Source organism: Haemaphysalis longicornis, unplaced genomic scaffold (assembly GCF_048455015.1).
Source record: "Haemaphysalis longicornis isolate Haplotype H1 unplaced genomic scaffold, Haemaphysalis longicornis Haplotype H1 scaffold_10, whole genome shotgun sequence".
Lineage (NCBI taxonomy): Eukaryota > Metazoa > Arthropoda > Arachnida > Ixodida > Ixodidae > Haemaphysalis > Haemaphysalis longicornis.
This window is the reverse complement of record NW_027526204.1, coordinates 59837701-59865280: the sequence shown is the minus strand read 5'-3', so window position 1 is coordinate 59865280 and position 27580 is coordinate 59837701. Positions and strand designations below refer to the sequence as shown.

At 47.0% G+C, this 27580-nt stretch overlaps 1 protein-coding gene across 1 annotated transcript in view; it reads right to left on the bottom strand.

Annotated features, from left to right (window-relative positions):
- Positions 1-229: 229 nt before the first annotated feature.
- LOC144157759 (uncharacterized) overlaps positions 230-27580 on the bottom strand; it is a 31636-nt gene continuing 4285 nt past the window's right edge. The window contains exons 2-4 of the mRNA XM_077688527.1: positions 16173-16343; positions 5468-5587; positions 230-488 (exon numbers count right to left, since the gene is read on the bottom strand). Of these exons, the coding sequence (XP_077544653.1) occupies positions 267-488; positions 5468-5587; positions 16173-16343 (513 nt within the window). The 3' untranslated portion in view covers positions 230-266. The remainder of the gene's footprint in view (positions 489-5467; positions 5588-16172; positions 16344-27580) is intronic.

Sequence of the window (27580 nt, the reverse complement as noted above, 5' to 3'; positions counted from 1 at the left end):
GCGCCAGTAGTCCTGATCGATCATCTTTCAAAAGGGCCATAATAAAAGCTGTAAAACTTTACTCTCTATGATGCCCTTTTGGGTGTTTTTGAAATAAATAAATGCGTGAAAAACAATTATACGGAGAGACAGTATAGCCCTAGGTGTTTGCGTTTTAAGACATAAAAATTAATTATACGTTGAGGAAGCGAGATATTCAGGAACGTACTGATACAAAAGTAGCGGCGCACCTAAAACCAACTCATGGTTCGTATTTTAATTGTTGATCATCGCAGATTAATCCACCCCGACAGGTCGTCAAGTTCCAGGCACTTTGTGAGGTTCGACGGGAAGTTGAATTTGGCTTTGAAGAACGTGGTGAGGCGTCTGGCCATGTCAATGCGGCTGAATTCGGGGAAGCCGCACTGTGGAGTTGCGTGTTCGTATTGAAGGTCGAACACTGCAATGCCGTACTTCACACCGGTCATGTCGCTCTTGAGGCTGCAAAGCTGCAAAGTCATAAAAGACAAATCAGCTATTTCTTAACTCTGCATGTCGCAGTACTTAACTATTCAAGTTACGCGTTTTCCATAAAATGGCATTGTTTGCTCACGCTTTTGGTCATAAAGCGTTCATTAAATATTCAGGGTACTTTGTTGACGAAAATCGACGTAGTCCTCTAAGGGTAAACTTTCCAAACCTAAACACTCCAAAGGGCGTATGCAGCGTCTGTCCTCTAGTTCATGTGTTTCCTCAACTGCGCGAAGTGAAGGATTCCGGGAGGCTTTTACATGCGAGAACGGCTTTCAAGGATCTCCTGGACTGGAGGCTCGAGCGGAGGATGGATTAAGAATACCAGGATAAGACAGGCAGAAGTTGCAAGATCCATTGCCGTTGATTTAGGCCCTTGTGAAGGTAAAATTTTTAAAATATCAGGCCACCCATACATTAGCACATATTGTCTAGCAGTGTGACTGGTGATAACAAAGTTCTTATATCAGAATAACTGAAATACGTTGCGTCATATGAGAGAACGTGACTAGCATTATAGGATGTTGATGTCGGAAGTTTAGACGCATCCTGCTTGCCGCGGCTAAAGAGTCTGCCCATAGATGCAGAAGTACGCACACATTCTCAGGCTGGTGCTTTCAGTGTGATGTAAGACATACGCACTCCGCAGGTCAGGCGCCCCGTTCCGAAGGCCTCCCTGCCGCATCCTCCTTGGTTTGAAAAGTCGTCCGGTAATGCGTCCAGTGCTTACACATGGCGAATAATATTTAGCCCTGACTCATGCAAGCACGATTGTTTGTACAGCCAGTCTAAATTTTATGAGTGTTCTATTAGTAAGGACATCGGAGTGAATATTAGAATAAGGTAAACTGTATTTTAGCCCAACTTGTGGTCAGCGAGAAAAACCGCTGTCGTACCACACGTCGAAAGCATACCGAGGGAAGAAACAAATAGCAGGTTCAGTGAATGTGAAGGCGACTTTGCGTAAAGATGGTGTAGGGATATTCCCGGCGAATGAAAGCAACTGAAGCATTAGAGAAATCTTTGCACTCTATTAATTAATACAGCACCACAAGCACATCAGCAACATTGATTTAACGTATATAAGGCAAACGGTTTACCCAGAAGTCTTTAGAAAACGATGCGCGTAAACAAAGCTGCCAAAGTGCGAGTTGTTACGGCGTTTGCGTGCATGGTCACAAAGCCCCTCGTAAATTGACGTCGCTGCGAAGCTTTCCTGCGCCTCGCACTAATAAGGTACGAAGGAGTGCGCAGTGTTAGCTAATACCCGGGCATTCGAATTGGCTGCGGCGAGTTCGATGCGGCCTGCTTGGAATTCTTCTAGGATCACCTCACACGGCGAGGATTCTTCTGGAAACATCACCACGTGTGGTGGCTTCTTGGCGTCACCCCGTGCGTTGCATAAATTTAAACGCAGCACTGGAAAAGGTTACTCGCCGAGCGAAACTTGAGGCAGCACTAAGCATGATTGCATTACATTTTAATTTGTCCATAAACTGCACAGGTCAGAAGTGCTCAGTAGTCTTTGATGCTTCTCACTTGATCCATCCGCTTGTAGTTCTAGACGAAGAAGGATCTGTGTTCATTTATGCTATCGGTAGGCTGGAAAAGCACGTATAGTGGTGTCAAGAGGCGCGTCTCTTCCTGGTTCTGAGGCTTTATTTATATTCGCTGTACGCATTACCTGTCAATTTCATTCCAGTTATTTTTGGAATGCTTCATTCCAGTTATTTTTAGGCGAGAAGAAAAAAATAACCCATGTACGTCCCTTAAGCGTGTTTTAAAGTTGCTGTGAAATGCTACTAACCTGTGTTAGCAAGTTGGAGCACAATAGTACATCGCTCGTGTAATCCATGTATACTCAGTTTTTTTACTGCGCGTGACACGATACCCTCCGCCGAGGAAACACCACTATAGTGTATTTAACGGTGGAGCTGTTATTGGTGCTTGTAATGAGTGGGCGTCACTAGAAAACCCATAGTTGTAGTTACTCCAGTTGATTACCGAGCACATGACCACGTGCCTTAAGATTAGCGGCCGGCGTCGTCCAGGCCAGTGCGTGGCCAAGAAAACAGTTCCAAGAAACAGTTCCAAATACCAAGCAAAAAGCCCAGGTGTGTCCGCGGCTAAAAGGAGGAACAATACAGCCCGCGCTCAGACGTACAGTTCGCGAAGCCGGTTGCCGTCGGTTCTAGCACGTGCTCACCCGTTACACTTTGAGAGGAATGTCAAAGTCTGCGGGAAAACGATCCGAGCCTGCCAGTCATGCATAAGGAAGATAGGTGGACGTGACCATGTCTACTACTAACACAATAAACAGCGGTGACGGGACACGTAGGCAATTTCAAAGTACAGAGCGTTGGTGTGTCCTTCAGGGTTTACATACAAAGAAAACATCAAGGTTCACTATGGTTCAAGCCTTGAGTGACTTAGTGAAAGGTTCGCAAATTTTTTAAATCAAAAGCCTGATATCTTTTTGGGTCAAGTCAATATTCAACTTCTTGGAGCGAAAACCCGTAGCTAGCAGCGAAAAAAGATTCTTCTACGAAAGACCAGAAGTGTGCTTAGCACGACTTCAAAGTCGGCAGCACACAAACATGTCTTTCACCGCAGTCGATGGAGGGAAAGAACGCCACCAAACTGGCAAATTACAAGGAGTGAAGCTAATAAAACTATATTCATAAATTTAATGTGTGCAAAAAAGCCCGAATTAAAAGACCAGGAAATAGACTCGCCTTACCTGAACTTGTTGGACGAGATATACAAAAGCTGCATGGGAAGGTAATCTTGCACAAGGAAAGCCGAAAATTGCCAATGATATAAGAATAAAGGGACCGTGCACTTCACTTTGATAAGGGCAAGGGAACCTGCACGACGTTTAGTATAGCCTGCCGAGAATACTTGAGCCAAGTGTTACAGGTTCACGTGAAGGATCAGCGCTGAAATCTTTGTGAAACATTCGGGAAATTCATCCGTGATTGCTTCAGTTGCTTTCGTTATGCACCGCTTTACTTATGTCATCACAGCGGGTGCTACCCTATTGGCTGTTGGTCGCGAGTGTCACGGATTATTCCTCGTATTCCGGGTATCAATCCGCCATCCTCGACTCTGTGCACCAGCCTCTTGTATGCCTGATCTTTTACGTACATTTATGGCGTTTTTTTTGTGTTTTCAGTGTGCCCGGTGTTGGAGTAACAAAGACGAGAATTCAGTTTCAACCAGACCCCTCGACAACAAACGTTTATTGGTTCCAAACCATTTCATTGCCATTAGGGGCGCTTGCGAGCAGGCACCAAGGCCTGCATTCACCCGCACCATACCGGAAATCTCACAACTCGGCAATGCGGAGAATCAGACAAAACTTCCCGGCTTGTAATGTACCGACGGCCGCCAAGGAAAGTGTTGCGAGCCGCCCAACTCTCCGATAATGAGCGGGGACCATGAGCGTAGTCAAAGGTCGAGTTGAGAGGGAACGATTATGCGTGATTGTTTAGTTCGCGTAGCTCAAGTATCGCTCAACGAGGTTTTATCATTCTTGTGGGGCGACAGGTTTCCAGGATAAAATATTTTACCTAAAGACGTATTCCGAATAGTCCTGGTTATTGGTAAGTGCTGGAGGTACCTTTAAGATGTGGGTGGAATGGGATGTGCAGACCAATGGGGGAGTAACTAATCAAGCCAATGTTCTTAATGGCATGCCTGGAGGAATTATTGAAAAATCTTGGCTGGGAAAAGGCAGCATTTCGTGTAAAAGGGAAATGCTAGAGCCACTTGAGGCTTGCGGACGATATAGTCATGTTCAGGTATTCTGGAGAACATCTACATCAAGTACTACAATAAAAACGCTTAATCCCAGGACTGAAGATAAACGCAAATAAATTGTAAGTAATCCTAAGTAAGCATGCTGAACGCGCTGTCCCAGGTAGCATAATGCTAGAGCAAGTAGAAAAATGGGACTGCCTTTGACAGGTTTTCAGTGCTGATCTCAACCACAAAAACAAATACAGCGCAGAATCGGTATAAGCTTGGGTGCACTGCACTCTCAAAAATTGAAACCTAGTGCACACGCATAACTGAAAATTGTATATAACGAGTGCCTACATAGAGCGGGTGATTGTATAGGGCAGAAACTTGGTACCTTAATGAAGAAAACTCGCTAGCAATTTCCTGCCTACTCAACTTGCAATGAACGAAAGATGGCAGCAGTAGCGCTTAGTGACAGTAAACGGGCGTATTTGGTGGGGAAACAGACTCGAGTGGAAGATACTTTATTTTAAATAAAATTGGTGATAGAGTTGGCTTGTCTTGCAGAGAGAGAAAAATATGATCGACGGGTGAGACACAGGGTAACAGATCTGCCACCCGGACGTATAGACGAAATAAGAACATTAGGGGGCAAACAATGGACTGGGGCAGCGGTCAGTGGGAGTGATGGGAGGTCATCGGGAGAGGACTCCGTTCTCAAGGGAACCAAAATAGACCCAGGATGGTTTGCGAATCTGTGTGGACATCGATATGGTTCCCCGTCCGTGTCGCTGAGTGACGCCTACAAAAACAAGGGACGATTGTGAGCGCTTGCACACAATGTAAACCCTTCGTGTTCCCCCTTTTTTCATCGCCGTATCAATATAGCGGTTATAAGCCAAATAGGCACATGATGATTACAAAGAAAGACATGCTTACGGAGGCGGTGTATGTGGAAAAGACGAACGTGAGACGAAATTAATCATGTGCCGATATTTCATTTATCAGCACTCAGGCCATCACCCTCAGGTATTCTCATGGACACCATAAGAGACGCAGGGAAGTTTTTCAAGATCCCCAAAAGCTCACCGACACCAGTGGTTCTGTGGGTACAAGGCAGTGCGTTGTGCTACATCGGTCGAACGGCTTGATAAGAGCTTGTCATCGCATTTCGCCCCGTGCGGGGTTGTCTCCCGGACCCTTGCGTACTTACCTTGAAAGCCATCGTTTTTGCGTTGTCGTATATCATCGTGATGTGCTCGTTAAGGCTGTAAGCGTACATCGTCTCTGCGTCGGCATCACGGGCGTAGTGGAAGTTCTCCCTCGGGCATACCTGGATTGGAAAAGAACTCGTTATGGAAAATTGCACATTGGAAGCAACCTACGCAGCCGTAGAACCTTGTGGTGGCTTCTCTGGAGCCGAAACCCACCGCTGCTTACGGGGTGTGTTGCTCTATCTATCTAAATTCTAGCGTCGGCTGCGGGGATTTCGACTGCTTTGAGTTGTAGCTCCAGATCGGATCTGAGCAGAATAGTCTCCCAATCATCCATTTTCTTAATATTACAGAGAGTGCAGTTTTATCTTCCTTTTAATCATTGGCGGTTGCACTTTTTTGCAGCTAATGGCGAGTCTTTACATAGTGAGGCAGTTCTGTTTTGGTGCTGCGCATAGTGCAGAGATTTGAATAGAGATCTGGAATATAACGGTGGAGAGAAAGGAGACACGTGACTGCCTCATTTCTTGCAAGGGTGTGTTGGTTTCTTGAGAATTTTCATCTGGCTTACTTGTCACGGTATACTATATTCTTACATGTGACTACCCTGTCCTTGCGCGACCTGATTATCTAAGATTTTTTTTATCGTCTTGTGCTGCCTGTTATAGGGACGATGGTGACTGTTGTGGTGGCATAGTCAGTGACACAGCTCGGTTGGCGAGAGCTCAAGCTGTTGTATGGGCCAGTTCATTCCGCGGGAGAACAGAGTGGGCCGGTGATAATATTAGAGATATTTGTTTTAGTCGCGCGTCTAAATTAATTTTTTTTTATCCGAGCTGATTTGAAGTAAATCGAGTTCGTGAGCAGCCCACGCCAACCGTCGACATGGAAAACCACCGTAGTCTTTAACAAGAAGTTCAGTTTAGATATTCCCAGTGCGCGAGCAAAAATACTTATAAGGAGGCCTTACATTTCTTTGTGAAATCAATTTGAGCTCGAACCCGCCGTGGTGGCTCAGTGGCTAAGGCGTTGCGCTGCTGAGCACAAGGTCGCGGGTTCGATTCCCGGCCGCGGCGGCCGCTTTTCTGATGGAGGCGAAAAGCGAAAACGCCCGTGTGTACGAGATTTCGGCGCACGTTAAAGATCCCCAGGTGGTCGAATTTAATCCGGAGCCCTCCACTACGGCGCCCCTCATCGCCTGCGCTGCGTCGGCGCGTTAAACCCTACAATCTATCGAATTTGAGCTCGAAGGTTCATTCCTGAGTTGTGCTGCATTTTGCAGTCAGAAAATTTGGTGACAATGCCTAAGTCGAAATTTCCCATTTAAAGACACGCGCAGCCTACAATTAAGTATTTCGCATTTGCGAATTGATTCTAGCGTGACGCTGTGACTTGAGTTTGTAAAATTGAGCTTCTAAAATGTAAAATTGAGTTGTTTTTATTTCCCAAGGTAAAGCCAATAATGCGGCGCCCAAATCCGCGCACATACGCACAGAGACGTCGCCTGTTGCGAGCTGAACTGGCTTCTAGATTCAAACGGAGCATATAGATAATAAGCATGACGATCAGGACACAAACACGCGGAGTTGAGTTATGCGAACCCGTAAGCAGGGAGCTACTTTAGTGGCTCTATCCGCCTAAACAACTCTGCAGATATGGTTCGTAAATAATCAAAGCCGGCCGAGTTCGCACACCATATTCGGTCTTGGGAGCCCGTAACATGGCGTTTCTCGCACGCCCCTTCGACATCACGCCAAGTGTGCGTTGCGTCCAACCGTCCAAGCGGTCGTGCTTCCTCGCTTCGACATTGGCTGTTAGTTGTTTCGTGTGTCTCCACTAGTATTATAATTTTGTCGCCGGCATTCCCATTCTATCCTCCTCGGCCACCTACTCCGCTGTGCACTATCTTCGCCCCTTATTTTACAGCGCTTGCAAGAGCTGATGGGACACTTCATGACGCCGGATGACGGGAATGACAGAGAGAGGCAGTGGTGCGAACCCAGTGCGGTCACTGCTAATGCTGCCAATATATATGTTCTTAGCTTGATGTCCCCCTGCGTACGTGCTCTTATTTCTAGGTGTTTTCTACCGCTCTGATGTGTCCTCTAATTCAGGTTGCTCATTTCTGCCGACAGGCTGAAACATGAAAACTAGAAAATCGGGGATGTCATCTGGCCCATTAGCACGTGATGCAAAACTGAAGGAACAAATTGATTGAAATGACGATCGAACGATCGAACGAACGAACGAGCGAACGAACAAACCAATGAATGTTTGAATGAATGAAATAATTAATTATTGTTAATTTGGAAATATACCTCAGGCCGTGGGGGCTAGTGGGAAAAAGTGAGGGGAAGCCAAGGGCGCAAGAAAAGTCTCTTGCTACCACAACTTCAGCACTACGTGTTAGTCTGCTTGATCGCCCTAACATGGTGGCAGACAGTCGGGAAAAAAAGCATTGAAAAGAACAATGGCAAGTGGTTAGTTTAGGTGCACTCGAGAAGAGTAGCACGGGAGCCCAGAAGCCCCTGGTGCGCCGTATTGAGTGTGGTGGAGGGCTAAAGGCTAGCCGCTGTGCTCGACTGAGTTCGAATGTCGCAAGTCACCATACCAGGTGAAACGAACTACGAAGACTGTTATCAGTACAGCAGAAATTCCATGGACTGAATTTAAAGGAGAAGCATTCTGATACCGTTTAAGAACGATGTCCGGAGCGTAGGCTAAAACTGTGAGGGTTTTGTTGTCAGAAATTCTAACCGTTCTGAGGACCGAATACTGATCTAATAAGACAGCCTGTGGACCCGCCGCGCTGGCTCAGTGGCTAAGTGGTGTTCTACTTCTGAGCACGAGGACGCGGGCCTGATTCCCGGCCGCAGTGGTTACTTTTCTAATGGTGGCGAGAAAGAAAACGTCCGTGTATACTAGGCGCAGGTTAAAGATCCCCCGTTGTCAAAATGAACCCGGAGCCCTCCACCAGGGCGCGCCTCCTCACTTGCGTTATGTCGGCGCCTTAAATGAATGAATGAATCAATCAATCAATCAATCAATCAATCAATCAATCAATCAATCAATCAATCAATCAATCAATCAATCAATCAATCAATCAATCAATCAATCAATTAATCAATCAATCAATCAATCAATAAAGAAACCTTGATGGGCTATTTTTCGGGAGCTGCTGCTGGCTTTTTTGCCGCAAATGTCGGCCTTTTAATTGAACATTAAAGTCCAGGAAACCCATGGTCTTCCAGTGGAACAGTACGCAGCGAAGAACATGAGAACCGGGATTCACGAGCAGCGTGGTGCGCTTAGTTGTTTTCAGTACCTCCAGTGGTGTCCCCAGATATGCTAGATTGGCGGAAACGTCTACCGTCTCCGTTGAAGGATTGAATTGTTCTTGTCGTGAGATTGGCACTTTGATTAGGATTGCGCGCCTTGCTGAAGTCAGGAAGGGACACGTGCGAGTCAGATATGATATGGTAATACAGCTGTGCAGGTTGATGGAAAGCCTGATTTTGTTGGAGTGTTCCACGTGTGGGCGATAACTCGACATTTTCAGTGTTACCGCAAGTCTGCCGATCTACCGAAATTCTCTTAGAGTTGTGTATTCAGACGAAGTCCAAGCGACCTTTTCCTTCACGCCGCTAATAGCTACAACCTAAAATTATGTAACTGCTTTATGCTCCTCTTGTTGCAGGCTGATTTAGCAGTGAACTGCTTCCGTACAGCTTCACACGCTGCGTTATGGGCAGCGGGCAATAATAAAACCCAGTGTTGGGGCCCCGTGCCGGTCGATGAAGCTGCACGTGGGAGATGTTTTTGCTGCTGTTTTGATGGTCTTGTTGTCGAAGAGCTTATTCCTGAGGGGTTAAGAGAGGTTGTTGTTGGTGTCTGAATTTACTCTTATCGTAGGGGATGAATGGAAGAGGAAATGATGTGGTTTTCCGGTAAAGATCGGTTCCTATCGATATAAGAGGGCTGTGCTTCTACGGGTCCTGGCACAAAGCAAAACATACATATCCTTTACATGTCTATTCTGGAGATTACAGTTGGAAAGCCATAGGCAATTTGTCCTATTTCCATAGATCGAGCAAAAGTATGCCAGGGTCATTGTGGGATCTCCAAATCTTGGTGGAACTTTACGCACGGATATTTCACCATTGCGATCGCCCAAAAGAAAGTAGAACGCATCTTTTGTCGAACGTACTCATACGGGCAATCTTCCATACCGCGGATCATCTTGACTTGAGCGACCTACCTTCACATAACGCTATTATTAGTGACGCAACTCAATTTCCGGCATTCATTCGCGCCACTGGCACTAAGTAAAAAATGCTTTCTTGTTAGTCATTGGCCTTGTTTATATTTCGGATGACTTGTACTTGATTTTGCTGTCTACACTTTTACGGCCGTCGCTGGTATTAGTGCTTGAGTCTGTGCTTAATTATAGTGCTTGAAGTTTTCGCTTCTTTCTCCTGCCTTCCTTTGTAATCATGTTTGTGTCTCTTTTGCTTGTTTAAAACACCTCAATGTAAGACCACCCTGGTAATGTTTGAAGACGCCCCCCCCAAATAATACCGTGTTACGAGGTTCTTTACGGGTATTATCAACGAAATAACAAAGACAAAATCCTCCATCACACGAAGGGTATACGGCCAGGTCGTCCTATGTTAACTATCCCATGAATTTGTGCGGTCACCGTGGCGAACCTGAAAAATCATATAATGAACGGCGCCGTTCTGCCACAACTCTTTAGTGTTGCTATGTCAGGCCGGAATGCTGGACCGGATCCAAGGTCCAGTGGCCCTGGGCGTTGAAGAACTTCCGTTTTGGTTACATGCAATGGCTAGTTCATGCCTGTAAGGTTTCTGCGACGGTCAGCGGAGCGGTTCGTAGCTCCGCTGCCAAGCATGTCCACAATTTTCCGTGAAAAGTGTGTGAGTGCAACCTCACAAAAGCTGGTGCCATGTTGTTCCATGTAGGTCCCGTAAAAAACCACTAATTCACAACTGGTATAAATCAACGTGCCTAAGCCCGCCAGATATGCAATTTTCCCTGAACTGACTGGAGGTATTTTTTAAGTCCAGAATTTTTCTTTATGCTCGATGAAGCATACTGCCACGCCACGTAAATTAATATTAAGCTGTTAGAGTGTGAAGCCCTAGTTAACTCCTTACTCGAATCATTTAGCCTTTAGCAGAAAACTCAATAATTCTTAATTCGGAGAACTTCTTGTTGGCTCCTTATTTGTAGACATAAACTTCCGAAGCTGAACAGAGTGCCCGTACGCCTCTGCCGATGTATTTTATTGTGATGGGTTCTGTAATCTTATCATTTTGCTGTCTCTCTCACACCTACACCGTTGGAGTTACCTCCATTGGCGCAAAAGACCTCAGTTTCCTTGCCTTCTTTTTAATGCCATCCATTTCAGCGAGATTGACCTCCCAACGAATTATTTTTTGCCTACCGGTTCAGGAAGAAGCCGTAAGAAAGGACACTGCATTTGTATGAAAGTTGCATTAAGTTCTGCCCAGGACGTGGTACGGCGATGAGAAACAGCTGTATTTCGTTCATTAAAATGTCAATTAAACCTTGTGCCGCTCACAAGGATGGAATTTTGCTCTTTCTAGTCTTCCTAGTCTTCCTAGGCCTCCCTAGAAACCATGCGACATATTGTAATGGAGTGCGAAGGTATGCATACAGTCCTCAGTGAGGAAGACAACCAATTTTCGTAAGCCCTTGGCTTTAACGCTAACAGAAAGTGAATTGTACAGTAGCAGAGGTTAGTAGGAGATGGTTTAAATGTTTATAGGGAAACCGCAGAGAAGATTCGGAATGACATGGGAACAAAGTCAGACTAGCGCAAAAATACCGTAGATTTTTTCTCCTTTTTTTCGCGACGTGATTGCACAGTGGTGTTACGACTACGGTCGCTGTGCAACGTGACCCCATTACGAAGGGGAAGCCGCTCAGTATAATAATCATCGGCTTTGTGTCTTATGCAGGCCTTTTAATATTTACTGGGAATGTTTTTTTTTTTAGAAAATACCCATCGGCAGTTATCTGCAGAATGAGTATGAAGCGGTAGTGCAAAGTGACCAAAAAGTGCAAAGCAACAGCAACAAAAAACAAAAGCTCTCGATGATATTCAGTATTGACGGAAAGAAAAAAAATATTTGCTTTTTTCCGCCCCTATTTCGTGCCGTCCAAACTTGCAAGTGTTGTGGCGACATTGGCCACCGTCATGACGTGTGTCCCCAACCCGACCAGCCACGCTGCCCGGCTTGCGGCATCTCCAACCCCCCTCCGGATCACCCCTGTGTTCCACGCTGCAAGTTGTGTGAAGGCCCTCACCTCACGGCCCACAAGGACTGACCCAAGCGCCTGCTTCCCACCCCAGCTCCACGCAAGCCTCGCAGCCAGCCCAGCCACCAACCTCTTCCGGCCTACTGTACTGAAGATTTCCCGGAGCTACATACCCCACCGACGGACGCCCGCTCCATGTCCCAACATAATCTTCAAACACAGGCGAGCTGGTCAGCCGCACTTCGCAACACTCCCACTGCTCCCAACCCAATCCCCTCCCACCCCTCACAACCTCTCCCCCTGTCCCCCCTACTTACGAATCAGTGCTAAAAGAACTCAAAAAACAACAACAACGTTTTCAAACACAACTTGACACTCTCACCAAGAAGATTGAGGCCCTCGTTGCGTCCCCTCTCCCCACACCTGTCGCACCAGTCATGCCCACATCCGACTAGATAAACTCCCCCATGGACAGCAAGCTAGTCGATGTCTTAAAGCAACTCATCGCCGCCCAAAGAGAGAGTCTGGCCCCCTTATGCTCTAGCATTCAGGCGCTCACTGACCGACAGAACAAGTTAGAACAGGCTATCCAGGGCATACATGACACCCTGGCGTCCTCCCACCCGACCAAGAAGCTCAAGCATCACCCCTATCATGACTAGCGCACCGGAGGCCTTCCTCGTCGTATATCAATGGAATTGTCGATCCCTCAGCAGTAAGCGACACCAGCTAGCCCTCCTTACCCAACAGGACCCGCCAGATGTCATTGCTCTTCATGAAGCAAATACTCCTGCCCCTCGCTTGCCACAATACAACGCCTTCACCCAGGACCCGCAAAACCGCACAGCCATCCTTATACTGAATTCCCACCCAGCCCAAGCACACCAGCTCAGCCAGACCATTCCTAATATCTTCGTTGAAGTCATCTCCACCCGCCCATCGCAACCCAGCATGTATGTACTGAATATCTACAGCCCTCCCACCAGCAGTCTTCACACCTTCGAGGCGCTCTTGCATGAAGCTACACTCAAGGCCAATGACAACCCGCTGCTTCTCCTTGGTGATTTTAATGCCCCGCATACGGCTTGGGGATATATCCGCGCTTCGAAGAAGGGTACGGCTCTGTTACGCGCCACCCAAACCATCAGTTAGTCCTGCAAAATGACCTTACAGTCGCCACCCGGACCGGTAACAGTGTCACACGTGACACCACACCCGATTTAACATTTACTAAAAATATTCGAAATATCACGTGGTCATGCTTGGATGAAACTCTCGGCAGCGACCATCAGATCAACTCCATCCGAATTCCGACCTCGAAGAAGTCTCCTCGGAAGGGCACTGCCCGCCTAACCAATGGGTCCGCATTTCGAGATGACGTCACTCCTCTACCGCCCATAGATCAAAATCTTGACGAATGGACACTGGAGCTTGAAAAGCGGGTCAATAAGCACACCCAAGAAATCGCACTCACTGACAGTACACCAGCCGCGGACCCCCACCTTATGCACATCTGGGAAGCTCGACGAAGCCTGTCAAAACGTTGAAAACGCCAGAAACACAATCGTTCCTTGAAAAAACGCATAACCCTTCTAACACAGCTAGCACAGACCTACGCTGCTTATCTTCAACGACAGAATTGGCACTCTTTTTGCGACAAGCTCCAAGGCACTCTGCACACGAAGAAAACCTGGCATCTGCTTCGGTCCCTCCTCAACGACACCACTACCAGGCGACAAACAAACCATAAAATACACCAGTTGATTCGGAACAGCTCGCTGTCTCCTCAAGACCTCCTCAGGTCTATCCAACTCCACCTTTTTGGAGACCCAGCCTCTTATTCGACCTACCCGGAAACACATTACACCGGCCAGGCAAATGATGAGTTGGACGCACCTTTTATCCTCGCCCAGCTCCATGCGGTACTTGCCCGCTTGAAACGCAATACTGCACCAGGCAAAGCTCAGATAACATATCGCATTCTCTGAAACCTGGACGAAGACACCCTGGAGGCGCTCCTGGACCTGTACAACCGCCACTGGGTTGAAGGCACCTTACCTGAACAATGGAAATATTCGGACATCACTCTAATCCCAAAGCCAAACAAGCCCGTCTCCCCCACGACCCTTCGGCCCATCTCCCTGACGTCCTGCCTCGAGAAACGTTTCGAACACCCGGTCAATCCACGTTTATCTACGTACTTGGAAGATCACAATCTGTATCCATTAACCATGTTCGGGTTTCGACAGCATCTCTCTACGCAAGACGTACTAATTCAGCTCAAGGAACAGGTCCTAGATCATCGGAGCAGAGCCACTCCTAGGGCCATCTTAACACTTGACGTCAAGGGCGCGTTCGCTATCGTCACGCATCAAGCCATTTTGGAAAACCTCAACACGACGAATTGCGGCATCAAGACTTTACACTTCGTAAAAGCTTTTCTCCGAAACCGGACCGCAACACTGCGACTTGGGCCCCTTCGATCCCCCATCTTCCACACTCCGCCCAAGGGCACCCCACAAGGCTCCGTTATTTCGCCATTGTTATTTAATATTGCCCTCCTTCACCTTCCGAGTCGCCTACAAGCTATCCCCGGTCTCCAGCACGCTCTTTACGCGGACGATTTGACCATTTGGACAACGCAGGGCTCCAGCGGCGCACAACAAGACGCTCTCCAACAAGCGATCGACACAACTATCGACTATCTCTCGCCCAGAGGTTTGACATGCGAACCTAACAAATCGGCTCTCCTAGTCCTTCGCGCCCGCACGCGAGGTCGGCCTGCTGTGGCTACTCCCGATCCGCAAGTTACCATCCAGGGCTCTCCTATTCCCCAAGTCCCCACTCTCCGTATATTGGGTGTGCCTATCAACTACGATGGTTCCGGCGCCACCCTCCTGCCACAGCTACAGAAAACGGTCACACAGCTCACTCACCTAATACGAGGAATAAGAGGATCCACTCACGGCCTCAAAGAACAAGACGCCCGCCGCCTGGTCCAAGCACTGCTGGTCAGCCGTAAAACCGTCGGAACTCCTTTTGTCAACCTAAAACCACAGGAAATCAACAAGCTGGATGCTCTAATACGTTAAACGTACAAAGCTGCCCTTGGACTCCCAACTTATACTTCCAATGCGCGTCTGCTTCACCTCGGCCTGCACAACACGCTCAGCGAACTACTAGAAGCACAGCGGACGTCCCACCTCCATCGCCTCGCCCTCACTCCCTCAGGTAGACGCGTTCTCCAAAACATTGGCCGGCCCTCTCCTTCCCCTCAACACGAACTCCAACGCATCCCCCTGTCCATTCGTCAACGCCTGAAGGTTAGCCCGGTACCCAAACACATGCACTCATCTTTCAATCGAAGACGTCGCGAAGCCAGGGTGAAGATGCTTGATAAACGGTACGGCGCCGACTCTCAAACCCGATATACAGATATTGCTACAACTCCCGACCGCACGCGCACCACCCTAGTTACTGTGGACTCGAACGGACATCTGGCCACAGCCGCCACCTATCGAAATCTGTCGGTCACCTCAGCCGAAGCACTTACCATCACCCATGCAACTACCACACACCAGCATCAACCATACTTGACCATCATTACGGACTCCCAACAAGCTGGTCGGCTGTATCAAGCTGGCCTTACACTACCCCAGGCCCTCCCTGTACTCCAACACCTTCCCGAGGACATTGAAATTTCTATCGTCTGAACCCCAGGCCATGCTGGCCTTGCCGGGAATGAGGCGGCTCATGCCGCAGCCCGCGATCTCCTTACCCGGGCACTCCCAACCACAAGGACCGACACCGCCGGGCGCCTCATCTCTGACCATGAAATCCTAACTCCGCTGGACTCTACCTACAGCTCCCTCCTCGCGCACTACACACACATCAGAAGAACATACCCTCCTCCACGCCACAGTCTCTCCAACCACCAAGCTCACATATATCGGCGTCTACAAACAGAAACCTTCTACAACCACACTATCATCTCCCACATATCTCCGTCGATTTCCCCCCCCAACTGCCCACAATGTGACATCCCTCTCACAACCTACCACCTTGTGTATTCATGTCCCCACCACCCCCACCCCATTCACTCCCCTCCCTTGAGCAGTGGCAGTCTGCGCTGACCAACTCGGCGCCGGAGCATCAAATCGGCCTGGTGCAACGAGCCCTGGATTCGGCGCAGGCTCGCGGCCTCCTGGACGTAGGAGGCTGACCACGTCCCTTTCCAGCTCCCTTGGCTGCTCAATAAAAAAATGTTTTTTACCACCACCACCTTTATAAATCAACAAAGCAAAGATGATCTGACCTCCGATTGTATTTTTGAACGTGCCATGCATGATCACAGTGGTATAGATGAGGACAAAATTTGTCAGGAATGAAAGCACATACCTCAGAGATGGAGCCAAGCTGTTGCTTGTCCTTGGGAAGGCGCTGACAGTGTCTGAACGGGGAAAAGTCATCCAACGGTTTGTTCCAGCGCCCTGCCGCAGTCAGTGACACCGCAAAGGCGCACTCGCCGCAATCAGGCGCCAGTTGTTTAAGGGCTGTATGGGCATCTTGCTGCGAAGAGAGCGTGGTTCGGTCAGCTGGGGCATTTGGCATCTGCATGAACTACTTTCTTTGTTGCAGAAAAAAATTGTTGCAAGTTGAGCCATTTCTCGCAGTTTGGCACGCCAATTCTCAAGCTCACTCTCTCGTCTTCGTTCGTACTTGCGTTTAGTGATCACTAGCTGTTACCACTCAAATCCTTCTACCTTTTATGATTACTCGCAATAAGGCGCATTCATTCGCCGTGCAATTGCAGCCGGCGCACATTTAGGCGCCTATGGTTAGCAGTGCAGGCGTGTGAGGAACAATGTTTAAACCGATACTTTATAAGAAAAAGTTTTTTTTTGGCGCAAGGCCAGCTGGGGGGAAGAGCGCCAATATAAGAAAAAGTAATGATCTTTGCTAACTAATGCACCTTTATTTCTCTCTTCCGTTAGATAAAGACAAAAGTTACTGAGTGAGGATTAGCAATATGTGATGGGGGTTAGATTACTGAGAGAAACTACCAAGTAAAGCGCAAAAAATACACGAAGAACAAAGGAGGCAACAAAGGCAAGCCCTTATCGGTGTTGTCCGCTTTCATCCTTCACATAATTTTTTGTGTTTTACTCGTCAGCAATGCAGTACCAATAGCCCAGAAATCCGCATCACTGAGACAAACCCATGCACCCCTTCGTCTAACGAGGATGATGGTTGAACAGGCAGCATTCTCGTGAATGATTCCTTGGTAGTCGTGTGAGTTTGGACTTTGTCTTGTCAAGCTGTGACTTCAGTTCGCACCTGATTTGCACTTTGATCACAGCGGCTTTGACTAAGACCCTTCGCAATTTGATTTCGCACAAAGAAAGATTAGCGTTCAACCATCGTCACCCTTAGATAGGAGGGCTGCAGGTTTGTTCTCTGTAATTTTGCACGTCCATACATCCCTTTCAGTCTTTCCAACTACAAACTGCGTGGGCCGAGTGAGAATGGCGCAATCGGACCAATATTGATTTGATTTGATTTTTTTATTTCTTGGAAACAACCAAGGTGAGGCTGAGACTAAAGGCGATCGTGGCCTGACAGAGGCCTCAGCCACCCGATTTACAGCGTACATAACAACACGTCTATTCACAAATTTCAGCATGCTAGGACAATCGTAATAGAGTAATAGCACCAAGCAAATGCATTACAACATTTCTTATGTATTATACAAAGCATAGGTCTCAAATTCCCATTCCAAGTTCACCCACGGTTCCCATCATCGTCTGTGAAAGGGGGCTTCCTCGGTGCGTTTTCGTAGCGACATACGCTATCTGGAAACAAAAAAGAGCTTCTCTCAAATACTAACATTCGACCGATAGAGTTTTGAAGGCCAGCCAATGCGGCTGCTCAACAATTCTTGCCGGAAACGATACCTTACGAGCACCAGATTCCAGTTCTGCCGCCATACGAATGCGATCCACACAAAAGCCGTGTCTGACCAAAGAAAGCCACACATCGGGATTTAGTAATTGAAGGCAGCGAACGCGCTCCACTGTCCCTACCCAGTGGCTCCACTATAAGACAATGTGTTCAACCATGCCTAAATATGCTCCCCACAAACCACCCACATAGCGAAGTCTGCAGAGCTAGCCAAACGACGTTATAGGAGTTTTTACTGTAAAGCAGTGTATGTCTAACCCCCCCCCTAGTTTTCATTTCGGTGTCATCGATTTACTCGTGGCCACTCCGGGGCTCCTCCTCAATACTGTTGACACCTCGTTAACGACTATTTTCCCCCTCGCCTTGGCAGCTAACAGCGGTAGTGCGGTTATTAGATGATTAAGAAAAATAACCTTAACCAGGGATAGGCGTAAAAAAATGCACTGACGATTACTACACTGGCCACTGTGCAATTGTGCGCAGCGCGAGATGCAGTCTTCCCGGTCACGGCGCATTTCTGGTGCGCCTCAGGAAGTGTTCGCGTGATCAGCGAACGTACGGCTGCGTGCGCTTCTCTGCTGCTACCTCGCAGTGCACCGCAGCCGCCGGCAAGCATGTTGCAAATAGTTTTTCGGATTAGCCCCGAACAGTGGAGCGGCGATCATGTTGTTGCATGTCGTGTTTGAACTTCCCTCGCAAATGTCACGTGGTTTGGATTAGTCGAAAAAGGAATAGCGTCCGAGGAAATGGTCAGGGGGAGGGCGCTCCTTCGTGGCGACGCGTGAAACGTGTCAGGGAAAGGCAGTGAGAGATGGCACCGTAGCCGCACGTGTCGTACTCCACTTCACCCTTCACTAGACGCTCCTCTCAGTTTTCTTTCGTCGCAGCTTCGTTCGCTCACTCGGTTACGCAGACAAACAGACGCCGCTCCCGCGAAGCCCAGGTAATGGCTGTCAAATGGGTCCCCCTACAACGACTGAAACCCGCCATCGCCGTTTCCACAAAAATTCACTTCGCGAAGTAGCTACGAATCTCTCCCGCAAGAAGAGCAACTTCCCCAGTTGGAACGCTGGCTTGAGCCTATATTTCTTTTTCGGCTTGGAAGGCCATCAGAGCGACATTTTCACCGGCATCTTTCACGCCTAAGTATGCCCCATCTCCAGTTGGCGGTTTATGCGTGCACGGGTTGAGGGTAGAAAAAGGGGAGCGTGCGCGCACAGCTAGGCTTCATGCTGCTACCGATGAAACGCCGGTTGTGCTGGTACTTAGATGTCGAAATTACATGGCTCAATGCGGTTAATCGGCTGTCCTCCTCAATCGAGTGGTTCGGGAGTTGGTTGATGTTTTACAGATATCTTACACACATGGTAAGATGCATACGAGGGGGGAAGGAAAACGGACAGCCACATGTTTTTTTGCGAGAATAGAGGTCAAGGGCTCCCAGGTTTAAAATCGTTATGTGATGGATGCATGCCTTTCGTTTAGAGGAAGAAGAGCAAGAATCGATGCGTTTTCCCGGACACAAGCGCAAATTGGTGCAAAAACAACGGAAAGCTGCAAGCACCAACGTTACCTCCACAAGTTCAGCTGGTGGAGTAGCGGTGAATCCCTCCCGGATAAACAGCAAATTGCCCGCTTGGAACGCCGGCGTAAGCCAATATGACTTCTTGATAGGGTTTTCAGGGGTAACACGCACATGACCGTTGCCGGTTTATGCGTAAGCAGGTTTGAAGTGGATAATAGTGGGAGTGAGGAGGAGAGGCGTGCCCGAGCAACTATATGTTTCATTCCCGCACTGATGAATGGCATGTCCGTTGTGCTGGGGTGATATTGAAACGCTGACGTTAAACGGCCCAATGGGACCTGTCCGGAGTCGTTAGTGGTATAGCGGATTGGGTTATTTGTTAGGGTATATTCAGATTAGCGACGCAAAAAACGATGTCGTGATTTACGAACGTAAAAAAATGCCATTTATTGCAGTCCGGTTGGCTGAGATGTCAAATATTGTCATTCTTTAAAGTTATTGTGGCAGTAGCGGCAAGTGTGAACGCGGCCTTACAGAAACAGTGAGATGCTTACGACGGGGAGGACACAGGCAGTTCAATGTTTGTCGGCTAGACCACAGCTTTGATCCGTCAGGTATTCATTCAGCTAATTTGCAGGGAAATATGCTCCATCACAAAATACTATAAATTTACTTTTGTGCACTCCGTGGACTGCGGCCAGTTTTGCAGGTCATCTTTCTCCACAGAGTTGAAGGGTATACTTTTTTCTTCCTTCCTTAGTCAGATGTACTACCACTAAATAGCGACGTCTTTCACAATCCTCTTTTGCCTCCCCCGCCCACTGAATTAGTCATTAGTCTGCATTAGTCATTTATACATTCATTCACCTTTTTCTGCAACCATGTAAAGAGTCTGTAGTAAAAAACTTTCAAGCCCAGCCCCTATAAACTTGCTAAGCCGTTAGCATGTTTACCCGACAATCATTACTTACACATGTAGCGTTCATTACCAGAAAATAGGCCGTCCAACGACAATCGTCCTCTTTCCCTTCTTGGGCAGAGTAGCCCCTTCTGCGGACAACGCGCCACAGTACAATATAGGTGGCTCTGCAAATGGGACCAAGTTGCAAGCAGCCCTGGGTTGCTCAATCCTCGATCTGCCTAGAGATCTCACGGGACGGCAGCCAAGTCGTCGAAGCACCATGGTCTTCATGCAGCAGGCAGCACTAAGGCTTGGTTTAACACAAAGATTTGTATCTCTCCCTTTCTTGACATTCTAGTGAGCTGTTCTCCCCAAGAAACAGCCTAAACTGTCTCTTTGCCCGCACACACAAAAACAAGACCATCAGCCTGGTGTCATCTTCGTGGGACACTTGGAGAACTTGGTACGGTGTTATCATTCATCATCAACTGCCTAATTAGGTCTACTGTATAACGAACGCCTCCCCAACTGACCTCTATATGTTCCTGTCCTGTGCAGCGTGAGTCCAATCTTTGCCTTCGAATCTTTTTAGGTCATCTCTCCATCGAGTTATGGCCTTCCACTTCTTCTAGACCTGTCTCTTCTTACTCAATCTTTTATCCCCGTGGTCCACGAGTTGTTAGTTGGTCTCACTACACGGCCACTCTAAGTCCATGAATTCTTCTAAATCTTTTTTTCGAGTTTGCCTCCTGATCCAGGATGTTTATTTTGCTGTCGCAAAGCGTCACACCAATCATTCATCGTTCCATGACCCGTTGAGGCGACATAATTTTGCGCTTCCCACTTGTGCAGTAACACACCAAGTTTCGGCTGAACATGTCGCTACCAACAGAACGTATTGCTTGTCATCATCATTATTATCATCAGCCTATGTATGCCCTACGCAGGGCAGACGCCTCTCCCATTGATCTCCAATTACCCCGCTCCTGTGCATTGCTGGTTTACCTTTATATTTAGGGATGGAGGTATCTTACTTGTTATTACTTGTGGGTACTTTCCGAGTGCACCACCGGCCATACTTATCCTGCACCTTATTTGTTTCTAGTGTTTGAGACGAGCACAGCCCCCCCCCCCCCCCACCGGTGTAGAGCAGTTAAATTCTTCTACTTCCACTATTTCGTTACCTACGCTGAAGAGGGCGCATTCAGTACGTTTTTGATTACCTTACATATATTCCTATTCGATTTTAGCCTCCCTTCGAAGCTTTCTGGTTATAGTTTCTCGAGCATTTTCTCGCAATTGTTTTGCAGACTCAGTGAGCAAGACTATGTTATCTTCGCAATGGTTTAAGTATTTCGCGTATGTCCGTATACCTGTGTTTTCTTGAGTCAAGCTGCTAAATACTCGCTACAGACATACTGCGGAGAATTTTGGCGAGGTAATATGTTTCTGTCGTGCTGCCTTGCGGTATTCGAACTTTTCACTTTGCTTGTGAAGGGTTATCCTGCTCCGACATTCCTTATCTATGCCGTGTAGGAGCCTCAATTTAAGCTTGAAACATATTGGAACAAGTTAATATGTAAGACGTTTCGCCTTCTGTACGGGTGACATCACCAGTTATAAGCCGGCCCGAACGAAATACAAATACCCCTTTCACAAGCCCGCCCTAAACATTCACTAAGGGGTCGCTATTAACCTTGCGGACCTTTGGGCCACGGCGAATAAACCATGACTCTAAATGTTCTGGTGCCACACCATGGTTTATGTGCCCACGTTGATGGGTTTGTATCATTAAACACAGGGCCATTTTTCAGAAAGTGGTTGACCAGTTCTGGCGTTGCACGCGTGGCATTTGTAGCATTGCTAAGTTCTCTCAGGCCACTTCATTCGTGGTCTTAGCCTTCAACCCGCAGACGAAACCACTTTACGCATTCGCTTGTGCGTAATGATTTGGTTCTGGGAACTGGACGCCATTTTTGGGTGTGCCTTGTAGTCCCCACCTTATGATTTGTGCTCGGACAACGGTATATCGAAAACACTTCGATAGGGGGTATGTGCTGCACTTTGATTCACATCACCCTGGAAAACCCAAAAAAGCTACTGTGCATTCTGTTCTGTTAAGATTCGGTGTCTTCCCATCAAAACAGCAACGAATCACACCAGAATTCGAAAACGATGTCTCTGCTTTTCATAACCGTAAATACCTGCCTGCATTCATTCACGATATCCAATGGCACATCCATAGGGCCAGAATCAAATGAAGGAAAGGTCTACATTTTTCGTTGTAATACCATTTCTTCAGGGAGTCTCTGATGGCATCAGAAGAACTCTCAACCTTTGGGTGCTAGGAAGATTTTCAAGCCACATTGCACACTCGCCAACCAGTTCGCAATACCGAAGGACCATGACCCAACGGATGAGCAAAGTGGTGGCGTGTTCGAAGTTTAATTAAAAGACTACGACGCATCGTGCATCGGGGAGACTGGGAGGCCAAGAGGAACAGGAATGAAGGAGCCTTAGGGAGGATAGAAATGCTACTAGTGTAGACACACAACTGGTCGACTAGTTTTTTAAAAGCGTCATGTGTTTGATTATCTCAACACAACCACAATCGCATGGGAACAGCGGCGGGCACCAGAAAAGTTAAAGAGTCTTGGCTTACTGGCTTTTTTAAAAAAACATGGCAACATTGCTTCCAAGCTTACTGTCATGGCCCTCGTGTTCACAAGGAGCTCGGCGGAGTTTGATGTTTTCGTCCGGAATCCTGCCATGTAAGTTCGAGTCTGTTCGCACTCCTTTTTTATACCATTCTACAGAACCTTAATTAAAAATTGTAACCTCCAGTACCAATAATGTTATAGTTATAAATGTTCTTTCGGCGGGCGGGTGGCCGCGTCGAGTTAGGTGTCAGGGCAAGGACAACAAACCTAGATAACTTCCACGGCAGGGTGGCCTCCTAAATGCCATTCTCGCATTATGTCGGGCTGTTCCAGTAGTATTGGACGTTAAATCAGCTCTCTAGGCGCATGTTGACAAAGTTACAGTAAAAAGCACAAATGTAAACAACCTAACTCGCCGTAGCCCTAATCGGGTTCTGAGTAGTTAAAACGGGTTAAAAACGATTCCGCTACACATAACAGGCATTTGGCAACAAGAAAAGATCAAATAATGACAGCGCTCATCGAAACGTGATATTAACAAACCACCGTAACTGCATGCGACCCCAGCCCAGCCGGGCGGGTGGGGAGGTAATTTTTAATTAAAGAAGATAATTATTCGCTAGACAGAGGTCAAACATAGTTACAAACGCTGAGAAGACGTTCCACAGCATCGCAGACTAATTTAAGAGTTGAAAACCTCCAAATACGTTCAGCGCTACGTCAGAAACGCCATGTAATACAGGGTTAGGAAAAAGATGCCATCCCTGGGCGAGACAAAAAGCATCGGTAAAATTTGAATAATTCCAGAACCCCGGGGTGCATCAAACACTACAACCACTTGCTGTGATCTCCAGAGCAAGGGTTAGGTGTATATCTAATGTGTTCGTGTGGAGAAAATACAGAACTAGAAGTTTTGCAGCCCTATCTTGGTCCCGATGTTTCCAGACGTTTGAGAACAGGTTAGCGCAGCCTTGCCGAAAGGTCACTGTTGTTGGCGGAGCACACGATGAACACTTTTTCGGCGTACAATAGCCCTAAAAGGGCGAAGAACGATGCTAATACACATTCAGCGACCTCTTTGAACGTCTGATCCTTGAACTAGCCATTTTTTTATCAATACACTTGACCAAAGAAGTAGCCTAATTTTCCAATGGCGAGACGCCAGTAAGCCTCTTTTCAGTAAGCCAGCGTCTCAACGAATTCCACCCGAACCGCGCGCATGAAAAGCAGACCGACAAACGTTGCTCAGTAGCACTGGAGAGAGAGAGAAAACTTTTATTCCTGGCGAGGCTTAGGAGGCGCGCACAAGAGCGTCGTACGCGAAAAACGTCTCTCGCTCTCACCATATCTTTTTTCTTCGGATCTCTAAGCGGGCATGGGAGCAGCGCTTGTGGCAGAATGTTGAGCTCCCGTCGTTTTTTCGCCCCGCAGGTGTGTAACAATTCTTGCCTGCAGGCTAGGCGATCAGACAATCGCTTTTTGATACATCTCTCGTGCCCACGGGCTGTTTTGCGCGACATTGTGCGACTGTGTTGATGTAGCAATGCTGTTGTGGGAGGCGGGTGATGTGGAAATGAATCCTGCTCGTTCTAAAAAAGCGCAACTGCGATCTACCGACTGAGCTAAAGGCGAACTCTCCGATAGCAGTAGGCTGGAATCACTAGAACGCAATTCTGGCGCCTTTAATGAAATTGGATGCGACAGTGACGAAGTGAGGGAGACTGCAGAACGCCTGTCATATCAGCAACTTGTCCTGAGCAACCGCCTGGACAAATTTTAAGACAGGTCTCGCCACAATAATGTTATCTTCTACGGCATTCCGGACTAGCAGAATCGTGGGATGAAACCGAAGTGAAGACGATTGCTACTGTATCGTCTGCACTTGAAAGTTACTTTCCCCGGGATGCAGTAGAACATGCGCATCGCATCGGCGTCCTTTCTGACGGCAAAACCCGGCCAGTCCTAATGCAGCTTAGTAGCTTTAAGGTAACAGAGAAAATACTTTCTTTGCCTTCCAAACTAAAGCAAAACAATGTGTCAGTGTCTGTAGACTTTTCGCCTGCAACGAGACTTGCCAGAGAAAAGCTCTTAGAATTTGCCAAAAGCAGGCCGCAGTCCCCTCGCTATAAGTTAAAATACAACAAGGTTGAAATGGATGGCGAGTGTTACATGTATCTATTACTATCCTGTAACTATTTACCAATGGACCCTATTATGATTGATTCAGCCGGCATTGCTAAAATAAAAGAATCTTTTATACCATCATGTAGTCCCGGAAGCGATCTGATTACCACGAAATTTTTGTAAAGCACTGATTTCTACTCCTCAATTATATTCTATAAACTTTATCAGCAGTCACGGGGCAGTCACAACGTTCCGGCTGACTGGAAAGTCGGGAAGGTGGTCGCTTTTCATAAATCTGAAAGTAAAGAGTCACCTTTAAATTATTGCCCTATTTCATTGACTAGCACCACGTGTAAAATTCTAGAGCATGTTTTGCTTTCACATTTTGTAACGTTTCTTGAGTCTAACTCTTTTCCAGCGCACAACGCGGTTTTCCCAAAACATTTTCTTGCGAGACACGGTTGTTATCTTTCACCCATGAACTTCACACTCATTTTGGACCATCGCTCACGAGCCGATTGTATTTTCCTTGACTTAGCAAAAACTTTCGATAAGGTGTGCAATAAACTACTTCTTTTCAAGCTTAACACACTTAACCTTGACCGGAATTTTTTCGCGTGGTTGGAGCAGTTTCTTAACCCTTCACAGTTTGTAACGTGCAATAACTACGAATCTTCACTTAGTCCCGTGTTATCAGGCGTACCTCAAGGTTCCGTTCTCGGCCCTCTTCTTTTTCTCACATATATTAATAATTTGCCAGACCATGTCTCTTCTAACATACACTTATTTGCTGCTGATTGTGTTATTTTTCGCGAGATAAAGGACATTAACGATACTAACATATTGCAACATGATATTTATTTTATATCAGATTGGTGCATGAAGTGGCAATTGCAACTTAACACTACTAAATGCAAAAATGCATGTTTCTCGGTCGGCGTACTCCTCCTCTGCTTACTATCTCAATACAACCCCCCCCCCCCTTGGAGCCGTTACACCATATCGGTACTTAGGTGTTTGTACCTCTGATAATCTAACCTGGTCATTGCATATTGAAAATTTATTAACAGCGCTAATCGCATGCTAGGTTATTTACGTCGTAATTTCCGTTCCGCACCGGTGTCATTTTACAAAATTTTTGTTCTATCTAAACTCGAATACATCGCATTATTTGGGATCCAAATTCTAGAACTCTGATTAAATCATTAGACCTAGTCCAAAACAACGCCGCTCGCTTCATCCTTCAGAACTACAGCAGGGCAGCTAGTGTTACATCCATAAAAAATTCCTTACACTTACCTCATCTGGCTACTTGTCGTAAATACAATCGGCTCTGCTTGTTTTATAAAATTTATTACCACAATTCTTTTTTTGCGCAGAGCCCTCATTCCGTCCCCCACCACCCCTTCGTATGTTTCGTCCCGCACTGATCACACTCACAAAGTAGGCATTATGACTTGCCTAACTAACACGTGCTTTCATTCAGTCTTTCCTCGAACATCGAGCGAATGGAACCACCTTCCAGGATCAATTGCTGGCATCCAAGACAGCGAACGGTCCGCACTGCTTTGTCAACAATGTGATACAAGGTATCAGCGAACCTGTACTGTTGTTGTTGCTGCCGCATTTGTTTCATTTTTGATGTATTGATCCTCCTACATCAGTCCCCACTACCCTCCGTAAGGTACTTGGCTTTGAGGGTTAAATAAAAATAAATAAATAAATAAATAAATAAATAAATAAATAAATAAATAAGCCTTGGCTCACAGGTATTCTGCCTGCTCCGATAATAACGATGATCATCATCTCGGATACCTAAGAGGCTACATTAGGAAGGTTTAACCATGCTAGCAAGGCTCTTGAGGACACGACTAATCCACCAACAGCACCAACAGCACCAGGACACCAACAGCATGACTATTACTAATCACCTTAACTTTCGGCCCTCAGTAACCAGCAGCTGTAGAGCACTTGTTACGGCAGCGGTCAGAAGAGTTATACAACAGAGGGTGCTAAGAATCTCTAAACCCAGACATGCCGCCATCAGAACTTCGCCCTGGCAACGTTCAACGCTCGCACCCTGTCTAGCCATGAAGCCTAATTATAGTAGTAGATGAGCTCTCGGAAATTATGCGGGATATTATAGGTTTAAGCGAAGTTAGAAGGACAGGAGAAGGCTACATGGACCTCTCTTTCGGGCATACTCTGTTTTACAGTGAACACATCCAAAGAGAAGAGAGAACACGAGGTGGAGTTTGTATTCCACAGAGAAATAGCAGTAAACGCTGCACGAGTTTTTCACCATTAGTCAGAGGGTCACGGCTGTTGTGATTAAACTAAACAAGTGATACATGTTCAAGATAGTATAGGCTTACGCGCTAACAACCACCATGATGATGAAGCCATAGACAGCTTTTACGAGGCCGTCAAAAGAACAGTGAAGACGGCAATAACCGAGGTCAGGATTATGATGGGATTGTCGGTAAGAGGCAAACCGCATAAAGGTCAGTGGGAAATTTTGGTATAGACAATTGCAACAGTCGAGGAGATACACTGGTGGAATTTTCAGAGAAAAATAACCTGGAGTTGATAGACAGCCTGTATTACAAACGAAAGTACAGGAAATGGACAAGGA